Source organism: Coffea arabica, chromosome 8c (assembly GCF_036785885.1).
Source record: "Coffea arabica cultivar ET-39 chromosome 8c, Coffea Arabica ET-39 HiFi, whole genome shotgun sequence".
Classification (NCBI taxonomy): Eukaryota; Viridiplantae; Streptophyta; class Magnoliopsida; order Gentianales; family Rubiaceae; genus Coffea; species Coffea arabica.
This window is the reverse complement of record NC_092325.1, coordinates 576601-598826: the sequence shown is the minus strand read 5'-3', so window position 1 is coordinate 598826 and position 22226 is coordinate 576601. Positions and strand designations below refer to the sequence as shown.

The window sequence follows — 22226 nt, the reverse complement described above, 5'->3', positions numbered from 1 at the left end:
TTATAACTTAAAAAGTATCTTAACTGCTAACATATTTAATCTAAACCTGGATGATAATCAATTGTTTGATGGTAATGATATCCACTAATCTCAAACAAAACCACTATCAAAGATCAATGTGCGGCTCAAGTAAAACATTCACCTTCAACGATCACTACTCTCTAATCAAATTGATTCCAAAGTGATGGAAATATCTTAAGGTCTGAATTGTTACAAGAGGATATTAAGGGGGTGAAACTATATTGGCCCCAGAATTACTCAAAGAAAATTTGCAGGGACTCCATTAAGATTGTAGAAATAATTAAAATTTTGACAGATATTATGCTTGTGGCTCGACATCCTGCATTGTCAATTTTTCCTCTAGTCTCAGCCACAGTAAAAGAGCAAAAGAAAAAGAAGCAATAAAGACAAATTAAAGTTTAACAATTCTTATAAAAATCACATATCACACTCAGCTTAAAAAACTAAAAATGATCTCCATTCAGCATATTGAACATTGGACTGGCTTAACCATACAGTGGAAGACAACAACAGATGGAGAATGCTTCCCTATAAACACTATAAACATATGCCACTCAGCATACCTCCAGTCCTATCTGGTTTTCTACATCAAAGATAGTTGTGGAGTGAAAATGAAAAGCAAAAGAATAACTTGCTCCTTTTACATATCGACAACTTAAACCAAGTATCAAAGCTGCATAATAAGTTACACTTTGACGTAACAGGTAGCTATATGCAAGAGAAAAAGATATTCTCACAAACAAATCTGAGCGACACTCCTGAGAGACTGAGGTACCAAAAAAACACCACGTGCCAATGATGGAGAGGAACCAAAGGAAGGGCAAATAACTCTCACTTGATGCTGTAACTCACTTCAGACAAGTAGGAAGAGTAAGCCCATGGCAAACAAAGGCCAAAACAACATAAATTACCACAAGGAGGAGAAGGATAAGTGCAATCCTGCAAAGAGTTCCACATTTTATTAGGGCTAGCAATATAGAAAGAACATACAGAGTTGCAACTTAATCCAGATAATGCCTATGCGAGAAATAGGAGGTTCTTAATTAACCAGATTAAACAACATTCGAAAAACATATGCGATCAAATATTAGGTGTGCGGGTGTGCGACGTGAAGGGTGAAAGAGAAGCATATAAACTATGTTTTTCAGGTATTTTATGCTAATTTTCAGTGTATGCGACGGTGAAGAGTGAAAGAGAAGCATATAAACTCATTTGCTGTTGAATGTCTCAGGAACACATTGATTTTTAGCATCTATGCTAAAACTATAACTATGCATATCTAAACTAGCAAACCCAAATGTACTTCACTCCGTGAAAAAGGTGCAAGCACTAAAAACCAGCCAGCTGCATAACCATAACCACTACAACCGAGTCTCAAGCCACACCACCCATGTCCTAAGGCTCAGCTCCATACTACTCTTATTCTTTGCACCTTCCTTCAACAGATTCCACATACATTTGCAAAGCAATTCTAGAACCAACATGAAAAGCACTTGGGAGGGGAAGGGGGGAGGATCTAAGTTCCCACCTCTCAAAGATAGCCTCAAATCATGTCGAAAAGTCCATTTCAGATTCAATTGCATTAAGTGAAGGAAACCAGGCTAAGTGCAATCGTGGCTTTAGTACCATTAGAAACTCCAAAAGAAATGCAACAATCAGATAAAAAGGAAATAATCATACTGCTATCAATTCCAAGCCAATGAAAAAAATTCGGATCTAGACACCCCACCCCCAAAATAAAAAGGGATGCAGTCTCCCGATGGATGGCAGTGAGTATCTTCATGCAAATGCTACAGCAAGCAATGGAGTACAGATGGAGAAACATACGTGAGCTTGACATTTCTCCACCACACGGTGCTTCGGAAACGGCGAGCCTGCTTCCTGAAGCGGAAAGTGTTTCCTTGCATATTGGCAGTTTTATCAACTAGCAATTCCAAACGATCACCTCTCTCCAAAACTTTATCAATATTCTCGATCATAACATTTCGCACCTGTTAAAAAACATGATGTCAGTATAGAATATCCAACTTCTATCTTCAACACAAACCTTAATTTCTTTTATGTTGACTTCCATTTGAAACTGTACGAAATTAGAAACGACACCACTTTAATGCAGCATAAAATAGGAAGCTTTTCAGAGTAAAGCAGTATCATAAGACAGATTAACAAGGCCAAATCAACAAGCTACCAAGTAACATCAAGAGCGAATTTTAGATGACATTGTTTCGAATCAAGCCAAAGTAGAATTATAAGAACTCAATTCTGCATGGCAGGAGCGTCATTTTTGGAAAACAGTTGTACTATTAGTTATTCAATGGAATTCTGTCTACACTTCTTTAAAAATCTTCAAAGGGTACATCATATTTGTATCTTCAATCACAACGAAAGAGTATAATGGTATTTGTATCTTCAATCACAACGAAAGAGTATAATGGTGTGAGAAGAATTATAATGAAACATATTTCTTTATTTTTAATATGACGGTAACTCAAAAATTCTTTTGTCCATTCCCATAAATTTAATTTTTTCATACTAGCAAGACATCAAAACCAGAAAATTATTGTTAAATTATCAAATCTAACATGAAAGTACCAACAGAAATCATCCATATGCATTTACATTATGAAGTCCATCGCCTCGTTTTATTACACGGAACATATTATCTTTGGAATGTGACATCTTTACATTGAAGAATTTCTATTTGGACCAGTTAAAGTACACTAAAATCTGTAGCTGCATCAGGAGGGCGATTCTACAACTCATTCATACAGTAGCTGCAAAGTCAGAGTATTATCAAGTTGAAGCTACAGAGCCATTACTACCTTAAAGCAGGAGGAAATTCATCTCAAATGATATATAAAAGTTCAAATGATATACAAAAGTAGAAGTGCAAAAGAACATCCATTACAACAGAATGCTGGTTAAGTAGTATTATGTCACCAACACTCAAAAGCTGCAAGTGGATGAGAAAAAAGTAAAGATAGCAAGAAGAGAAAGAAGAAGAAATACGACCTGATTAAAGAATAGAGGAAATGTATTAGAATCACAAACATTTGAAACTCACCTGACTCATTTCACCTTTTAGCCGGTTTATCCTGTCTGCATTTGGATCATGTGAATAGTACTCCATCTGCTGGCTAAGAACTCTGGAAAATTCATCATTCATGGCATAAGGTTGAGCAGATAACACAGCTCTGCCATAGGTCCTCACAAATCTCTGATGAATTTCTTCAAGGAAAGCAAAAGGGATCCTCCCTGTAGGGAATATCAAGGGTAGGACGTTTTACTTTGCAAATGAACAATTTTCATCAGCTAAGAGCAACCATATGTTTGGTAATTAAAAGAAATTTTTAACATTGCAGGTATAATGCAAATTCCCATAATATTTTGACATTGGACATTAAGAACATTTTGGATCAAATTAATACTCCTAAAAATAATAAACAATTGTGCATGTACTCCTCAGTGTGGACAGGCCCAACTAACAAAACTATGCATGCTAAATATAGCAAAATTAGCAAAAGATGAACTGTTTGTGCAAGCTCGAATTATACCATGTGAACAAGCTCAAAGCCAAGAAAGTTAACATTGCTTCTTTACAAACATCTAAAGAACACGTATTAAGGAAACAGCAGCAAGACAAGCATCCAAGTTTCAAGGAAGCACAAATAACGTCACCAAAACTTGACGTCCAAAAACTACTAGTAAGCAGTCAAATGATGGGAAACTAAAAGAAGAAACCTTTAAGAAGCTCAAGCTAAACGCTTAAGGCCCTATTGAGGAAAAGACACAGAATCTTTACATTATTACATATTTGAGGTCGTATGCAGTAAAAACCCATACCCATAAATGAGACTAGCATTCAAGCTGGCAGCTATCAAGAAATATCCATTTACCTAGCAATTCAATCAAAGGATTCCTAAGTACAGCAAAATATTTACTCCGAAATCAATCGAATCTCTAACATATGTGCCAAAAGATCAGCTTATTTCCTTAGATCACACCATCTTTGTCATTTCGTATTCTGAAGGCTATCAGATATCAATCAAGTTAATGATATGAATCTACCCATGTTCAGGAAACGAAAGATATGGAAAATATCAGCAAGGCAAAAAAGTCGCAATTTTGAGGATGAAAAATCTAATCTTTCCCTTTTCCTAGAAGAAGCAAGGATTGATTGAGAAGAAGTGGAGAGGGGAAAGAGGGGCATACGTCCGGCGACGTCGTCAGCCATACAAAGAACGGTGAGGCCATCGGTGCGTTTGACGTGGAAAATATAGCGATCTTGAGAATAGGAAACATTGGTGTCGTTATTGCCGGGGATTTTGTCGAGAATCTGCCTGGCGATGGAGCTGGCATTGGTGGAGGTGGCGCTGAATTCCGCCAACACCACCGATCCCCTCGCCACCAGCGCGTACAGTATCGCCATCCCTTTCACTGGCCACCCACGGACTCCTTTTCTCTTTCCCTCTCAACCAGCCCAACCCCAATTGTGCAACTGTAAGCTAATTATATCTAGGGGAAAAAATGGAGGGGGGAAAAAATCCTCCTTTTCTCTCTCTTATGCTTTAAGGGCCTAAGGTGACTAATTAGTCGAGTGATTGGATCCCATGAATCAGCATGGTTGATTGAGTTGAGCTCCCTCTTATTCTTCTTCTATAATATTCAAATTGGAATTGGATAATGATTACTATATGCCACAGGATGTGATTATTTAGTTAATGCTATACGAGAACTAGTAGTAGTTCTCCATGTATTGTCCATGCTCCATAGGCGTGCGGCCAACAAGGAAGGATTCATTTGGCGGAGTTGGACTTTCTAAGTTTCAATTTTAGAAGATTTTTCAAGTTTCAACTTTTGGCGATTTGGGAGAAATCATGGGCCTGTGTAGAAGTTTTTGAAAAAATTTTATAAAAGTTTTTGTAAGGTGAAAAATTTTTTTGTAGAAGTTTTTTGTAAGATAAAAAATTTTGTAAGGTGAATTTTTTTTTCCTTTTCTTTTTTTTTTCTTTCTTTCTTTCTCTTTTCTTTCTTCTCTTTCTTCTTTTTTTCCTTTTTCTTTTCTTTCTTCTCTTTCTTCTTCTTCTTCTTCCTTTCCCCTCCCGCCACCCTCTCTCCTCCCTTTCCCCTTCTCCTCTCCTCTGCATTTCCCCCGCCACCCCCTTCCCCCGCCAGCCCCCTCTCCCCGCTACCACGCCACCCCCTCCCCCCGCCAGCCCTTCCCTCGCTGTCCCGCCACCCCTCTGCCCTACCCCTTCCCCTTTCCCTGTGCCCCTTCCCCCGCTGCCCGCCACCCCCTCCCCCAGCCAGCCCTCCCCCGCTGCCGCACTACCCCCTCCCCCCGCCATTTTCTCTGCCCCTTCCCTCTCCCCTCTGCCCCCCCCACCCCTTCCCCCTCTGCCCCTTCTCCTGCTACCCCGCCACCCCCTCTCCCACTGCCCCCTCCCCATCTGGCCCACCACCCCTTCCCCCGCCACCCCCGCTGCCCCTTCCTCCTTCCCTCACCAGCTCAGAGGAAGACGTCCCATACGGATTGCGAGCGGATAGGCTCAGTGAATCAGCCCCGCCCGCCACCAGTGGAAGCAAGCTGCCCATTCCCCCTTTGCCCCGCCACCCCTTCCCCTCTGCACCAGTTTCTGAACTCGCAATTGACCAATGAAGCTTTTCGAATGGGTTTCACCAACAAAATGGAGAATCACTCACTTAGCTTCTCGTTGCTCTGATCAACTGAAGACTCCGACATAGAAGTAGGTCGACTCCGGAGAACTAACAGAAAGAGCAAAAACTTTTGTGCAGCGAAAGAAACAAAGGAAAGAGTCTTCTGTGTTGTTGTGAATTGAAAAGGAAAAAACCAGCCAAAACGACGTCGTTTTGTTAAAATGTTTCAGAAAGGGGCGAAAGTTTTGGGAGAAGTTTTTAGAGTTCCTGTAGCAAAAATTGTTAAAAAACTAGTATTATACAAACTTGCCTAAAAACCAAGGTTCCAAACAAGGCCCATATCCTTGTTCATCCAACATATAAGGTAAACTTCTTTTGCTAATGGATTAACAGTTTTTTTTTTTTTTATTGGAGGTGGAAAAAGGTGTGTTGAATTTGATTCTAATTAACTTATTCCTTTAGAACCAATTTATAAGTAACTTATTAAATTTTAGGAAAAATCGTTTAAGACGTGTCTCAAATTTTACAAAATATTAATGTTTTAGTTTCTCATTTTTTAAAAGGTAATTTTATGTTTCTTACAAATTTATATTTATCAAATTTGGTCTCTACCTAAACTTTCGACTAACTTTTGATCGGAATCCACCACACTCCTATCAGGTGATCATTTTTTAGGAACAAAATTGTCAAATCACATTTCACATAATCTGATATATAGTTCCTCATATTTTACAAAATGAAATTTTTGTCCCTCATTGATCATGTGTACGAATCTTTTTTCTTGTTTTTTGAAAATTTATGTATATGTCTATTTCATTTTATCGGAACAGTAGGAATAGCACGTAATATATCTCTATTTAATTTCATCAAAACAAGTGAATCGCAGTTGTAGGTAAATTCAAATAGATATATATTACATGCTATTCGTACGAAAAAATTTATTTTATAAAATGTGAGGGATTATAGATCGAATTATGTGAAATGTAATTTGCTAATTTGGTCCCTAAAAAATGATCACATGCAAAGCGTGCGGTGGATTTCGATAAAAAAAAAATTATTCAAAAAATTTAGATAGAGATCAAATTTGATTAATGTGAGTTTGTAAATGAGGTAAAATTACACATTTAAAAGTGAGAGACAAAAAATTATTTTATAAATGTGAGAAACGTTTTAAATGATTTTCCTAAAATTTTTGCTCAACACTTTCACATTTTCGAGTTGACTATGAGAGTGAGAGGGGTGTACACGAATCGACTCGCGAGCGGCTCGAGTACGAGTTCAACTCGAGCTCGGTCAATATCGAACTTGAGCTCGAGTTCAAAAACATTAAACTCGTTGGCTCGCGAGCTCAATTATATATTTTTTTATTTTTTATTTTAATAGTAAAATTATACATATATTCATAATATTTTATTATTTGTTAAAAAATTGCTATTATTTTATTTATTTTTAAAAATAAATAATTATTTTTTATATTTTTAAAAATAAATTTATTATTATTTTTTTATTTTTAAACTCGAGCTCGAACTCGAATTTGACATTTTGAGCTCGTCGAGCTCGAGGTCGAGTTCGAGTTTCACAAAATTAACTGAAAACTCGGCTCGATCGGTTAGTTTGCACCCCTACTCAAATATACGATCTCTATTGAGATTTTGATCTGCCTTTTTCCAGCATAGATGATGCTTCGTCGCTCATCGCATATTTTACACATGTTTTCGACTAGGATTTCGAGTTCCTTTCCGTGCCATGTGGCCCATTGTACCTTATTTTTTTTCACCTAACAAGCCAGTTAAGCGTTAAGATTCTTAAGAAGGATGATTGTTTGACCATATGATTTGCCAAAATTCGTAAACAGTTCCTCAAAACTATACGTATAGAAATTGCCCAGTAAATGAATATGAATTAAAAGTTACATAATCTGGAGGGGCTTAACGAGCAGCTGCAAATCACAACATGCAAGTTGAGGGATGATCCAGAGAGCTAAGAGTGATATCGACAGAACAATTCTCTATTTTCGAAGAGGATAAACAAATCAAGCAGTTTCCAGGATCTGCGTGCCCGGTTGTGGTGATATGATAGATTGAGTACTACTGGGAAGTAAATCAATTCTAAAAATAATGGACCTGTTGCTGCTCCTTCAATTATTGAAAATCTCAGACCAAGACCAGGACAAAGTACAGGACAAGAAAACATTAAAAAGAGCCCCCATCTCTTCTGGAATTGCTTTGCAATTTGCATGGTACACAGCTCACAAGCCGACCTCCCCTTCCCCCACTCCTCATTTCCTCGAACAAATGCATCAATTTGGCTGACTATGAGAGCTAGCAATAATAGCAGTGTAATTTACTGGCTACAATCTTAAGTTGGCATCCAAGATTTCCAGGAAGGCCTGAATATATTGATGGATTTTAATTCAGCTATTACATATAGAAAATGACAACTTCCAGGAGCGAAGGATTGTGATATCCTTGGAGCTGTCCTAAGGATTTCAGACACCCAATGCAGGAGGGCTTTGAGCAAGAATCTGGATAACATCAGATTGTAATGACATTTTAGCCACAACACTCGAGTTCGGGATCATTTCATGTGCACAATGTACACGGTGTTTGTCCTAACGTTAAAAGGCTGGGACCATGGTTTTCCAATCCTTCCTTTCCTGGTTAATGTGAATTATTCCCAAGAAATCAATAAGCAAGCAACTTTTGCAGAAACATACAAAAATTTCCAACTGTTACAAATAATATCATCTGTCTGCAGCACTCTCTTTCTTCCACTCAATCAAACCGCTCGTTGCCTACCTCACAGCTTCCTGCTTCCCTTTATAAAGAGTATCATTCCTTCCAATAGGGCACCATACCTAAACCTTGTTTAGCTAGGCAATAGGCATGGCTGCCCAGAAGCTTTCAGCAACCGTTCTAATTTTCTCCCTTCTTTTTCTAGCAACATTTAGCAGTGCTTGCGGTCCTTGTGAGCCTAAGCCTAAACCAAAGCCTACTCCCAAGGCACCTCCAGCGAATCCCTTCTGCCCGAGAGATACCCTGAAGCTCGGTGCTTGCGCTGATCTACTTGGATTGGTCAACGTCGTTGTTGGAACTCCACCATACAGCAAGTGTTGTTCAGTGCTTGAAGGCCTGGCTGACTTGGAAGTTGCAGTTTGCCTTTGCACTGTCATAAAGGCCAATGTGCTTGGGATCAACTTGACCGTGCCTGTTGCGCTTAGTGCGCTGGTCAGTTCCTGTGGCAGAACCATTCCTCCAGGATTTAAGTGCGGATAGATCATAGATGGTTCAGGTTCACACGTCTAATTGCTTGCTGTGTTGGTTTGATGAATCAACAACTACTGTTGGCTTGCTTTTTTTGCTGTTTTTTTTCCTTGATTTGGTTCATTTCTGTTTGATTTGATGTATAAGCTTGTCCTGATAAACGGGCAAATTTGCATGTATTGTGTAATTTCCTTCGTTATTGTTCAGCAGTTTCTGAATTCTGAACTGAAGTTGGAATGTCTTCATTAAATCTCGACCAAAATGCTTACTGCAGCCTTCCCAAAAGTCATCCTGCTAGGAAGACGATTTGTTTAAACCTTTGGCCCTTCATCTGATGACCTTCGTTCCCGGATTAGGACACTTTGAGTTTATGAAACTTGCTACCAGGCATCCAGAAAGAAAGCAAATTCAATTTCTTTCAAATCATGAATGCAGCCACTAACAAAGACAGGCATGAAGAGCGTAGGAGGTGAAAAAAGAATCACCCTAGAATTTACCATCTTAAGTTGGTTGCTAAGTTAGAAGTTCAAGAAACTAGAAACGAGACAAACTGAAATGCTGGAATTTTCGAGCAGGCCAAGTCTCAATATTTCTAGAAGATCACCACGCGCAATATATACTACACAACATAGAAAAAATCCATAAAGATGTAAGCATGAGTGGTGAAATCTCTGAGTAATATGAACTACAAGAAAGCAAGAAGTTCTGAACTTGAAACTGGACAGAAGGAAGCTAAAGGCATTGCTCTGTCATCAGACAAAGTTGTCTATACATGATGCAACTTTCACTATAATGCCATGTTTGCATAAGGTGTTAACCATAACATGAGTATGCTGCAGCTAGCTCTTTTTCACAAAAAATTCACCTCACACATGGATTCCAAAAAATAAAAGAAAAGCAAAAAAAAAAAAAAAATTTGCTCCAAGTTTTTTCTAGCAATGTACTATACTTTTGCCAAATAATTAACGAAGTTATGTACACATTCATGACACATGCATGCATGTATTCCTTGATTACTTTGGAGAAACAGCTAGTCCCCACCCAAACTTTGCTTTCATAGCTTTATTCCCATGAAATGAAAGTACCTTTCCAATATTCCAAACTTAGCTCAATGTGTTATACCACAACCTGCACACAACACTTGGCCTTTTTTATCTCCACTAGTTTTTAAGCCTGACGCATGGCGTCAGGTAGCCGAGACTCATTATTTTACTGTTATATTTGTGTTTTTTTTTTTCTTTGTTAGATATAGTAGTCATGTTATATGTGTGTGAGTGTGTATTTTTTCCTAATTGCACAAATAAACATGACTTTAAAATCAGGTTATCTTACATTCTTAATATAGTATTAATCAGTAAGTAATGCCTAAAATTAAGCAAAACTAAAAGGCATGATTGTTTAACATTCTTAATGTAGTATTAATCAGTAAGTAATGCCTAAAATTAGGTAGACCTAAAAGGCATATGGCTATACATGTCTCCTAATCAGGATTTCATATTGGATCCTATTCTTTTTGTTGCAATTCAGATGATTGTTTGATTGATAGATTAAAAGTGTTCAAGAATGGCGGGAGCAACAATGGTTTCTTTGGACAGGACATCATTTATTGAAAATGAGTCTGGACTCTCAATATTGAACAATTTAACTTGCAAGGGTGAATATGCATATTTTCTTATTTTTCTTTCGTTCTTCCCTTTTTTAGGCTGTCTATCTCTCTTTTTTTTCCGAGATTTTGATGATTTTGGTTTTGATAATTTGTATGGGAGGCAACACTTTATGTGGTGAGTACGAGGAGCATGGAAGAACCTCTTTGAATTTTCACTAAGATAATGGTTTAGATATATACAATATCTAATAATTTTTTGAGCTTAAAATTTTTCTTTTCTACTTTCTAGGTTCTTTGGATTTATAATTCTTACTTATTTGATGTTTCTTTCTCTTACTTGGTTGATGATTTTTTTTTTTTTTGGTAATCTGTATCATAAGCTGCAAAATTATAGGTTATTTTGTGTTCTTAAATCATGTGCTAAAATAGGTGAGTTTCTCTTTTATTTTTCTTTTTAAATAAAAGTGGTATTCAAAATCAAGAGATAGTTGAAAACTTTAAATGGTGAATTCCAAATCAACTTGCGTTTAAGGATAAGTTAGAATAAAATGCTAAGAAATAACTGGTGGAACTATTCTACCAAATGGGGTAATAAACTTGTGTTTAAGGTTAGAAAATATGTATTTATTGAATCATTTTTTCATGCCCGAAAAGAAAAAAATTGGGTCTACTATAAAAGTTCAAAAACTATAATCCATTTGTTAAATTATACTTTTTTATGAAGAAAGTTTATCCTTTTGCAAAAAAAAAAAAAAATGTTTACATGGGACCCTTATGTATATATTTTTTCAAAACAGGAAGACCCTCTAAACATTTTAACTGAAGAAACAACCGGGCAGCAGCTTGCAGCAAAGTGCAAGGTTACATCGCCCACTCACCACTTATCTTAATTTGTGAAGCGGTCTTAATTTCCATGCAATAGACCTCGCAAGCGGAGTTAATTTAATTTTTTTTGTTAGTAAGAGGAGTTAATTTTTGGCTTTGTTTGGATTGTGAATTATTTACCAAATTATATCTGCTTACATCATCATTACAATTTTCAACGCACCTTTTTATCTTTCTAATTACCTTTTTATCTCACATACATCACATCACAAAAAGTGCTACAGTAAAAATATCTCAAATAATTCACAATCCAAACAAACCTTTGATGGTGCTAATTTGAATGTAATATGTTTCGTACAATTGGACAGTTAAGCCAGCCTGATATTTACGAATTTTGCTCGCGAAAGGAAACCACACCTGAAGAAGGAAAGGAAAGTAAACGTTTTCTTGCCCCACCAACAATACCAAATGCGCTCAAAGTTGGTGAAAATTACTGGATAACAGGTCCACTCACCACCCCAAAAGAGCCAGCGGACAGAAGCAAAATGCCAGCAAAGCCACTGCCACCCATCACAAAAGACCAAAAAGCCCCTCAAGCTCACAAAAATAATGGCATAACCGGTCCATTCTACACTGTTCACAAGCGATTCGTGCTTTATATATGTATAAGATTTGCACTAACTACTTACCTTCTCCGCTCGAATGTGTATAAACTTACGCAAACATGCATGTGAAAGAAGACAGTTAAATTAGATAAATACAACTGTTATAAATTTCTCATTTATTGCCTTTTCTTTTGTCTATATAAACTCATGACTCTACCGAATTAGCTTCTTAAGGAGTAAGTAATTAGTAACCAAATTGCCTTTTTTTTTTTTTATACACAGGAGGTATCGCCCAACTAATTCCTTTGCTACTCGAGAGGAGAGGCCCAATTCCCTCGAACGTGTTAGCCTCGAGACTCGAACTGTGATCACCATATCCTGAAGAGGAGCAACGAAACCACTCGATCTACCCCGAGTTGGGCCACCACTGGTCACTGCTTTGACGTATTTGAATGGTAAACAATTCACCATTCAAATAAATCAAATTTTTAATGCAATATAATTGTACATCAAGTAATATAAAAAGTATAACAATCGAATCGAATCACATGAACCTCAACTACACAGAGTCCTTTCCACAAACATGGCACAGCTTCAGCTTCAGGTTTGTATCTGTAGCTAAGGAAAATGCCAAAGATTGTGACAAAGCAAAAGAGAAGCAAGTGAAGACACCGATTAAGGATCGAGATCAGTTATGGGTGTGTGTGTTTATTTCCGTTTCAGGAAAAAAGACAGCTATTTATTTGGTGAGGGTGTGCTCCGGGGGATGGGCTTCCATCCCCTATCGAAAGATTATGGGTTCTTCAACCTGGGTTTAAGATCCATTGGGGCCTTATTGAGTTATCAATTGGCTGAACAGGGTTTCCTAGTGGATTCTTCTTCGATTAGTCACTGACTTAATTTGGCGATTAGGGACTTTTCATCCCTATTTAATAATAACAGGGAGGTGCGTTATTTGTCAACAGACTTGAATAGTATATTATTTGTTAAAATTTATTTATTTATATCATTAACATATTTTTTAATTATTTTTTATTTTATATATATCACATGAAAAAAAGTTAGTGGTGACTAACCATTTAATCTTGTCCATTGTGGAATTAGGTGCCATGGTAAAACTGTTAAAGCCTTTATTGCAATTTTCACCGTATCTTGGCATATGATCCACGCGAAAACGTTGTGATGGACACCTATTTCGATCGAGTTAGTAAAAATTAAATTAAAAAAAAAACATAATTATTAAAAAAAAAAATTCCGCATCAAACCACCGAGGAGGAAGGCCGCATGTCACTCTTCCTCGAAGTCTTGACCCTTTTCGTCTTCTTCTTCTTCTTCTTCGATCTTCCCATCCCCCACCGGTATAATTACCAAATTTGTACAATTCTGTAGAGAGAGAATCGAATTGAAATAGTAGTAGTAGAAGCGTATTAGAATCGGAAGTAAAGGAAGGACGGAAGGAGTGAGTAGTAGCAGTAGTAGGTAGAAGTTAAAAGAGGGGAGGAGGATGCAGCAGCGGAAGAGTCCTCCGAAGCATCGGCACGATGGCACTTCTCCTCTTCCTTTGGGAATGGATTGGAGCCCTCCCCCTAAAAAATGGGTATCTCTTTATCCTTTTTAATTCCCAATTTCCACCTTTTCTGATTCTCAATTTCAATTTTGATCCTTAATCTTTACCCAAATTCTCAGTTGTACCGTTTGATCGCGTCTCGATTTCTCCGTCTATTTATTGGGTTTTCAACTTGCATGTCAATTGATCTACAACAGTTCATTATCTGCTTTCTTAATCATTTTTAAGACAATTTGGCTTATCCAATTCAATATTAAAGCTGAAGATCAGCTTAGAGCCCTAATATTTCTGGGGATTCTGTAGTTAGTGGAAGGTTTGTTCTGCTATTGGCTGACTATGATCCTGATTGAATTTTGTTGTTTTTAGATTCTGAAACTCTAGGGACATATAAAAGGAAAAAAAAAAAAAGGAAGGAGGACTGTTTAAGTTAGTTGCTATGTTTAGCTACGGGGCTTTTGCATATGTTCATGTGAGGTTCTACTACATCTAATTCTGCTGTTTCAAAGAGTCCAGTAGCTGCGAGGGCTGAATCTTCTCAATTGTAAGGGCTGCATTTTTTCTATGCCCTTGTCGTTTTGTTTTGCAGATTTTGTGCCAATTTACATTATAAAAACCTTATAAGCTAACTTGTATATATATTTTTTCCATGACTTGATTGAGCCATTTTAGGAATCTTACCATAAATACTTAAAATGTTTCCAATTAAAAGTTTCCCCCGTTGTTGTGTGATGTGGTAGAATATTCTTGAAATGGGAAACAAAAATTTAATCTTTGATCTGATCATTTACTGTTAGATGGATGCTATCGTACCACTCTCTTGCTCTGCTTGCTATTCTTGCTCTTGTTGACGGACCTTTTTGTTATGATTTTTGTTTACAGGGTCATATTTGTTTGATTGAGTTCGTTTTGTATCTTCTAATTCTGTTATTGTATTTACTCTTGAGTTGGCCTCTTATAATCTTCTCCTTGCGTCTTCATTGTATTCCCTGCAGGCTGGGCGTGAAACTGTTTGGCCTCATGATCCTCACACGGGTTGGAGTTACTGTGTTACCATTCCTTCCTGGGTTGTACGTCCAAAATCAAGAGATTCAGATCCCATAGTGGTATTCAAACTGCTTATCTATGCCAAGTGTTTGATTTTCATTTCATGTTATCCTCTTGAAGATACTTTCAACATTCCAAAAGAGCTTCTTCTTCCATTTTGGGTTGTCCCATAACTAAAAATGCTCTCCTAAATTCGTGTACTATCATTAGCATAACATGAATAGTTGTATGTGCAATTAAATTTGAAGTCTTCTAAAATGTTTATCTTCAGATGATGTCTGTCTCTCCCTATTTTTATTATGCATAAATCCACTTCAGTAACCTCAAGAAAAGGATGGTCACACACTTTTTTATAATGCTAAACTAGATGAATCTTTAGGTTATTAGCACGGGGTCAGTAGAGTATTATTTACTTTGATATGTTGTAATTATCCTTTTTGGAAAACATTAGGTTATACTCCAATCTGTTGATAGCTAATGTACTTACTCCCTCCATCCCATTGATAATATCATGCTTCCTTTTTGGTTTGTCCCAAAATTAATATCACATACTAAATTTGGCAAACAATTTTTCTCACCATTCCTCTCTCCGCCCTTGCATTCAATTGTCACCTTAAGTCATCATTGTGGGCCTTGCAGTTATCATTCAAATGATTACCGGTTGCAAAAGCATGCGTGGTTGACACTTGCGTTTATTTGGTTGGAGTGTGAAAAGCATGCACTAGGCATTTGGGAAACGTAACAAACTACTGCACGCCCATGTTTGCTTTTCATCGCCTGGTTTCACTGAAAAATTCTAAAAGCCAGTATCAAACAAGGGTAGAATTGGTAAACAAAGCACAATTTATCCATTCAGCTACACTATTCTTAAAAAAAGCACAAGTCCTGAAAAGTGACAAACTTCTCAGGATGGAGGGAGTAATATTTTGGTTTAGACTGGAAGAGTGGATTTAATTAACTCAGTTTTTGTTAATCTAAATATTACTGGTCAACTTTTTTTTTTCAACACTTGAGTAAGATTTGGAGATACGGGCTGCTATTCCCTTTCTGATTTAGGCTTGTTTGATGATACATATCCTTTGCCCTCATTTAACTTTGAACAGGCTACTTTGTCTTACTGTGTGCTGTTCTAAAAGCAAGATAGATGAGATAAGCAATCCAACTAAAGTAGTCTAAACTCGATATCTGGTGTTCAAAGATCAGTGAAGAAAACCGACTATGAGATGGCATTATTTGTTGATGGTTCTTTTTTTTTTTTCTTTCTGTTGTTTTAAAAGTCTTTTGTTGCACTCTTATTGCACCAAGATTCTTAAAACAAAGTCTTGCATATTATTACTTACACTGTGACTTCGAATCTTCTATCGGAGCACAAATTCTCCCATGTAGCTGTAAAAAGAGTCTCATTATTTCTGGATCTTTTTGCATATTGTGGTTGATAAGTTTTTCTTGATTTGTATTTTAAGGGATATCTGTCTGGAACAAATCTCAGCCTCATGTGTTATATCTTTCTTCTTGTTCTGAATGTATCTGTAATCTTCTCTTTAACTTGAGTATTTCGAAGCAGATTATTCATTTATAATGGTCATGGTTTGACTTTTATGTGAGTGTGCACTTTTTGTTCCTTTTCTACCTTTCATTCTAACATTGTTAAGGGGCAGTTTTACAGGGTTCTGATTGGCATTCAATCTCCAGAAGGGGTTACGACGACACGATATGTATTAAGAAGATTTAATGATTTTTTGAAATTTCTCTCTGCTGTAAGTTTGCTCTTTAACGTGTTTCCGCAATTTTGTTACATCTTTCCTGTGCATCAGGTGGAAAAAAGGAAATTAGAAATAAAAGTTATGTCATCAATCCTAGCCACCATGGTGTCCTTTCATCAAGTTTTTTTATCTTATAATATAATAACTCTCCCATATTACAGGCAATATTTATTGTTCACTCCATTATAATCTTGAAATGTATATTAGGAGCAGATTTCAGATACTTGTCATTTCTAACAATAAAGAAAAAGAAAATAGTATTAAAGAGTAGAAGATCAAGAAGAAGGAATGTGAAAGCAGGTTTACCATCATGAAGTTGTTCTGTCAAGAGGAGTGGGAAGAAAGATTTGTGAACTTCGGTTAACCAAACTGACAGCAGGATGATTTTAGATTTGAGCTTTGAGATGACGTCGAACTACTTATTTTGGCACTGTTGATTCATGTCAATATCTGAAAGACATAAAGTTATGTATTTGTATAAAGTAATTAACTTTGAAAAAAATTTGTTTGGTTCACTAATATGACATTTCTTATTTATGTAATTTGTTTTACGTTGCAGCTGGTGGGTGATTCTGGTGAATTTTGTTGGCTTGATGTTTGAACTTAAGGTCTAGATATCAATAGGTCTTAAAACCAGCATATGCCCAAATTGGAAGATGCCATTGCTTTATCTCTTATACGATCACAGGAGAAAAGTGTACTCTTATGGTTTCACATTGATTACTTATTGAAAAGTAGGCATTGATAATTGAGCACCAGTTCTGGATATGAGAGTATATGAGTTATGGTTCTATCTTCCTGCTTGGTAATAGTCATTAATCCTGTTAGAGATTTAGACTGATGCCAGGAGGGCTCATTTTGTTATGGATTTTCTTTTACAGCTTAAAACTGCTTTTCCTAGAAAGAATCTCCCATCAGCACCACCAAAGGGACTCTTACGAATGAAAACAAGGGCTCTTTTGGAAGAGGTAACCAGTTATTTGCCAATTTGTTTTACTTGTCTAATACAAGAGTTATGACATTTTAATATTTTTGTGTTGTTTTCCAGCGTAATAGTTTCCTGCATGTTAGGTTAAGGTTAAGATGATGAAACCTCAATAGGAATGATATTTTAGTTGGTACAAAGTTGCAGTTTGCATTAATTTCAGCTGGCTTTTTCTGGAAACCATGGTCCTCAAATTAAATACAGTCATGAGTTTTTTTTTTGGGGGAATTTAAAGATGGTATTAGTTATTATAATCAGCAATAGAACTCGGAATGAGTGATTACAGTTCAGTTATTTATTCACGTGACATCAAAAACTTAATTTCAAGGCCCAAATTCTGTTGTGTTTTGTCTGAAAAATTAAGATCGTTAAATGTATGTTTGTTGTAGAGACGGCGTTCATTGGAAGAATGGATGACAAAGTTGTTATCAGATATTGATATATCCAGAAGCTTTGTGGTGGCATCATTTCTAGAACTGGAAGCTGCTGCTAGATCTTGTATGTGTTGCTATTACTTTAGCTGAATTTTTGCTTCGAAGCAGCATTCCACTTAATCTAGGAACTTGATTACATCAATTGACGCTAAATGTGTTGATTAAGATATTAACTTTTGTCTAGAACTTCTAAAGTTTTCTTTTTTCCAGCATTCCAAGATGAAAACCAGCACTCTTCAGTAAATCCTTCTGGAAGTAGCAGCACGAATTCTTCATCTCATGTTCATCCTAATTCAAGCTTATCTCTATTAGCTGGTAGTTCATCAATAATGTCTGACTATGGTAGTGACACTGCATATGAGACATCTGAAATTGGAAGTGGAAGCCTCGGGCTGGATAACAACTCTGAAATTGGAACAGAAGATCTGTCATTAGATGAAGATTTGTCAAGTCCAATTGATAAGTTTATGAAGTATGGCATGTCCAACATTGATGAGGGCCTGTTTATGGGACAGGCTATTCTAGAGCAACTTGAAGGTTTCCCCAGACAAAAGGTGCATGTGAATCAAAATGCTGTCGCTAATGATATCAGAAATGAAAATGGTTTCCATGCTCGAAAATCCTCATCTGACAGTATTGGAAGTGAAGTTAGTTCAAAGAAAGGCAGTCAACCTCCAAATTTAGCATTTAGTGATTCATTAGGGAATGGGTCTATTCACCTTCCTGGAGGGGCTTCAGTCTCAGGAACAACTGAAGTTCTTGGAAACTCAGACTTGCAACTCCCGGATGATGTGCAGTTAGTTCTTCCTCAAGATCAAGGCCAGAAAATGAATAGGGTACTTATGACAATGCATCGGAGATTGGTTGCTGCAAAGACTGACATGGAGGATCTTATATCAAGGTTAAATCAGGAAATAGCTGTGAAGGAGTATCTGACAACCAAGGTATATTGAAGACTTGTAACTTTGTTCTTATGGCCATGCATATTACTTTGAAATTGATGGACCTTTGCTTTTGAAAGTGTGCTCTATGTATCTGTGTCTGTGCTTGTGTGTAGTCATATTTTCATCTTTTTAGTTGAGACAATTAAGTCTGCATATAAAAGGTCTTTCCTGATGCAAGTGGCAGATTATATCTAAGTCACCCAAGTGGTTGGAGGTGTAGTCCCCTTCATTTCTTGACATTTTGGATCATGCTATCTTTCCATTGAGCATCTCTTTTGTGTATCTTAACGTGTTTGTGTGTCTGATCCCTATTGTTGAAATGCATTATTAATCTTAAAGTTGTCAGAGTTTCAGGATATGCTGTATGGAATGTATGAGAAATATATTAGTTGGTTTAAAACTGCTTCCTGGGACACACGTAAATCATGACAAACCATATGCAGACCGTGTTTGCTTAGTTAAAAGGAGTCTTTGCCAGTTCACAGTAGCTAAATAACCAAGTGCTTTCAAATAAAAGTATGCGCTAGGGGGTCTAAAAAGTTTTTCATCCCATCAGTTGATCCTGATTGGAAAGAGGTCAACAAGGTCCATGTCTTAGAATTTGGAAAATGTAGTAGTGTACCATAGATGTAATCAGAGTGGCTCTATGTTATGTCAAGTGTTGAGAAATTAATATGCATGCTTTACTACTCTCTGTGGCTTCTGCATTTGCATAATGGACAATGTTTCATGAAAATTAGTCTTGTAAAACTGTATATTATCTGCTTTTAGTTATAGTTGTAGTGTTCTTTACAACTTTTCCAAGGGTGCTTTTGGTTTTCCTTTTATTTATTTTCATCTGGTCCTGTTAAAAGAATATTGTCATACTTTAGCCACAATAGGCTGAAAGCTTTTTAGTCTAATATTACAACCAAAATTTGATATGGTGACCACCTATTATTGTAATTTCCAGGTCAAGGATTTGGAAGTGGAGCTTGAAACTACTAAACAAAAAAGCAAAGAAAACATTGAGCAGGCGATTTTGATTGAACAAGAAAGAGTAACCCAAATGCAGTGGGACATGGAAGAACTTAGACGAAAGTCAATGGAAATGGAATTAAAGTTGAATTCTCAACAGGTTCTGTATCTTGGAGGTGTTGGCTGGTTAGATATATTGTACCTCAATCAACAATAATTTTAACTTACACTGTCTGTCATACCTTTCCAGAATCAAAAAATGGATACAGAGGTGAAAGTCTCAAGCAGTAATGAGAAAAATATACTTCAGGAGTTGGATCTCAAAAGACAGCAACTTGAGGATTTATCGAAGCGACAGCAAGAGGTAGAAGTGAAGTCAAAAGCTGACATCAGAGTTCTTGTTAAAGAGGTTAAATCCCTCAGAAGTACCCAAGCAGAAATTAAAATGCAGCTTAAGGAATCACTTCAAGAAAAATCTGAGATTGAGGTATTGTTGAAGATGAAAAGGCATGTGTTTTCATGCCATTGCTTGCTTATACAAGGAATTGGTTATTTCTAGTTTCTTTTCCTACTAATGATATTGTTCATGGGGGTCATAGTCTAATTTTTTGTTGCAGAAATACTTTAACTGACTTGATAGCTTCAGTTTAAGAAAGTCCTCAATAGATCAGGTCACATTGTTTATGCGTTTTTATATTATAAGCATGCTATCTAAGTTGTTGCCTAGACCTACATGGTGATCCATGAGCTGAAACAAAAATTAAGTAAAACTTTTAAGACAATTTGACTGCTATTTTATGATATATGATTGATTCGTCAATATAAAGTGGCTCATGAAAACTTATGCAAATATATTAAGACCCAAACTTTTGTTTGGCATTCCAGATGCTCTTGCAAGAAGAAAAACATAAAAATGAGCACATGTATGCTGCATGGAGGAATTTTTTGGAGAAATGTGAGACTCTTTTCAATCAACTCCAAGAGTGCAAGGTTGATATATTGAAAGAAGATGAAAAGAATGACCTCATGGAATTTCCTTTGCCAACACATGCATTTGATGACATTGCAAAGTCTGATGATCAAATCAATGTTCTTCTTGCTGAGGTACTATTGAAGCCTTTTCCTCTTCTGTCTTGCTTTCCACATTTAACTTATAAACCTCCTTCCTTTTTGTAACAACTGACTCTATTCATTTGTTGACAGTTTGACTTCCTTTTTGCTGGTATGTACTGTGGAAATTGACTTATATCTTGTTTAAAGTTCCGATGTTCTGGAATGGAATATATTTTTAGTTGTTCTGTTTACAATAACATATATTCTTTAACCCAGGATCGGAATAAAAGGCTTAGATAGGGAGGAACATATAGCTAAGTCATTATGACATTGTTACCATTTAGCTATCCTAGTAAACTGCGAGAAGCAAAGTGTATCACTTCGTATACATTATATTTTTGGGATCATCTAGTGTTACATATAACATATGTTTTGTCTGGTGAAGTTGCTCTACTTCTAGTATGTTGTCTTGAACTTTCATGATTGACAGGGGCTTTACATTCTGGTTGGTTTTGTAAGTGTACTTACATGGGACCCTCATTGGCCGTATCAGATAAGAATCTGCTTTGGAAATTATTTTGCACACAGTGGACTCTGTATGAATATGACAGCTATGTCGATTTGAAATCAGAGGAACAGAAGTGACAGTTTTGTTTTATAACTGGACTTCCTGATGAACTTTGGCCATATTAATTTGAACCTGGACTCCACGTTTCCGCCATTTTATGCTTTTCATTTGCTGGCACTTAATCTATAACTTTAGACTCTCTAAGTTGATCGATGGGCCTTAGTGCGAAAGTTGATCGATGGGCCTTAGTGCCATTGACATAATCTCATCCCTTTGGGGTTATATTCGCCTCGGTATATTGGATCTTGTCCAGTGGTAAGTGGGCGTGACGTTAGCCTGATTAGTTAGATTTGTGACCTTGGTCCTGTGTTATTTTATAGATTCTTCACTAGTGGCCTCATTTTCCGCAATATATGTGTTAACTGTTTTTTTTTTTTTTTTAAATTTTATCAGGTGCAGCACTTATCACTGGCTGTTGATGCCTTGGTGCCGACTGCTGATAAAAATAAACGTGCAGATGATGACATGATAAGAATAAATGAACACTTGAGGACGATGCTGGTAAATTTTTTTGTTGATAATGGTAGTAAACTATGTTGCTCGTGCTCTGAGAATGAAAATGTCAGCTGACAGAAATGATTCTGAGGCTTGTCCAAACAACTGTGTAAAAAATGAGGGTTTAGATAGATGAGAATTCGGTTGTATATTGTATATCTTGTCATATATGCCACACCTTTTAAGCAACCATGAATTACCTTTTTTTTTTTTGGGTAATTGAATTTTGCTGTTCTCGGGTGGTTCTCCGATGTAACAATTAACCCTGTAATTTTACAGAAATAAAAGATGAACTAGTCTTCTTGGGAAGGATTAAGCTGGTGTTGTACAAACAGTTTAGAGTTTCTGCACTGTAACAGTTTGCAATTCTATAGCATA

General features: G+C 36.7%; 3 protein-coding genes across 5 annotated transcripts; 2 read left to right on the top strand and 1 right to left on the bottom strand.

The window, feature by feature from the left end:
* Positions 1-456: 456 nt before the first annotated feature.
* Positions 457-4856, bottom strand: LOC113707255 (vesicle-associated membrane protein 711). The gene is made up of 4 exons (XM_027229484.2): positions 4234-4856; positions 3086-3276; positions 1849-2012; positions 457-960 (listed from the first exon to the last, which is right to left on the bottom strand). The coding sequence occupies exons 1-4, from the start codon at positions 4448-4450 to the stop codon at positions 870-872; spliced, it is 663 nt and encodes a 220-aa protein (XP_027085285.1). The 5' UTR covers positions 4451-4856; the 3' UTR covers positions 457-869.
* Positions 4857-8453: 3597 nt separating this feature from the next.
* Positions 8454-9192, top strand: LOC113706875 (14 kDa proline-rich protein DC2.15-like). Its single transcript, XM_027228911.2, has one exon. The coding sequence runs from the start codon at positions 8565-8567 to the stop codon at positions 8952-8954; it is 390 nt and encodes a 129-aa protein (XP_027084712.1). The 5' UTR covers positions 8454-8564; the 3' UTR covers positions 8955-9192.
* A 4014-nt stretch (positions 9193-13206) lies between these two features.
* Positions 13207-22157, top strand: LOC113706957 (PX domain-containing protein EREL1). Of its 3 annotated transcripts, none has more exons than XR_003452136.2 (10): positions 13207-13575; positions 14538-14648; positions 16248-16346; positions 17234-17320; positions 17727-17835; positions 17982-18715; positions 19668-19832; positions 19923-20179; positions 20558-20776; positions 21747-21859. XR_003452136.2 is itself a non-coding variant. In XM_027229055.2 (10 exons), exons 1-10 carry the CDS (start codon positions 13483-13485, stop codon positions 21921-21923), a joined length of 2031 nt encoding a protein of 676 aa, XP_027084856.2. In that variant the 5' UTR covers positions 13209-13482; the 3' UTR covers positions 21924-22157. The 3 variants fall into 3 exon arrangements, 2 of the variants coding, with proteins under 2 accessions (XP_027084856.2, XP_027084857.2); XM_027229055.2 differs by having other exon boundaries at positions 13209-13575; positions 19923-20159; positions 21747-22157; XM_027229056.2 differs by lacking the exon at positions 13207-13575 and having other exon boundaries at positions 16256-16346; positions 19923-20159; positions 21747-22157.
* The last annotated feature ends 69 nt before the right edge of the window (positions 22158-22226 follow it).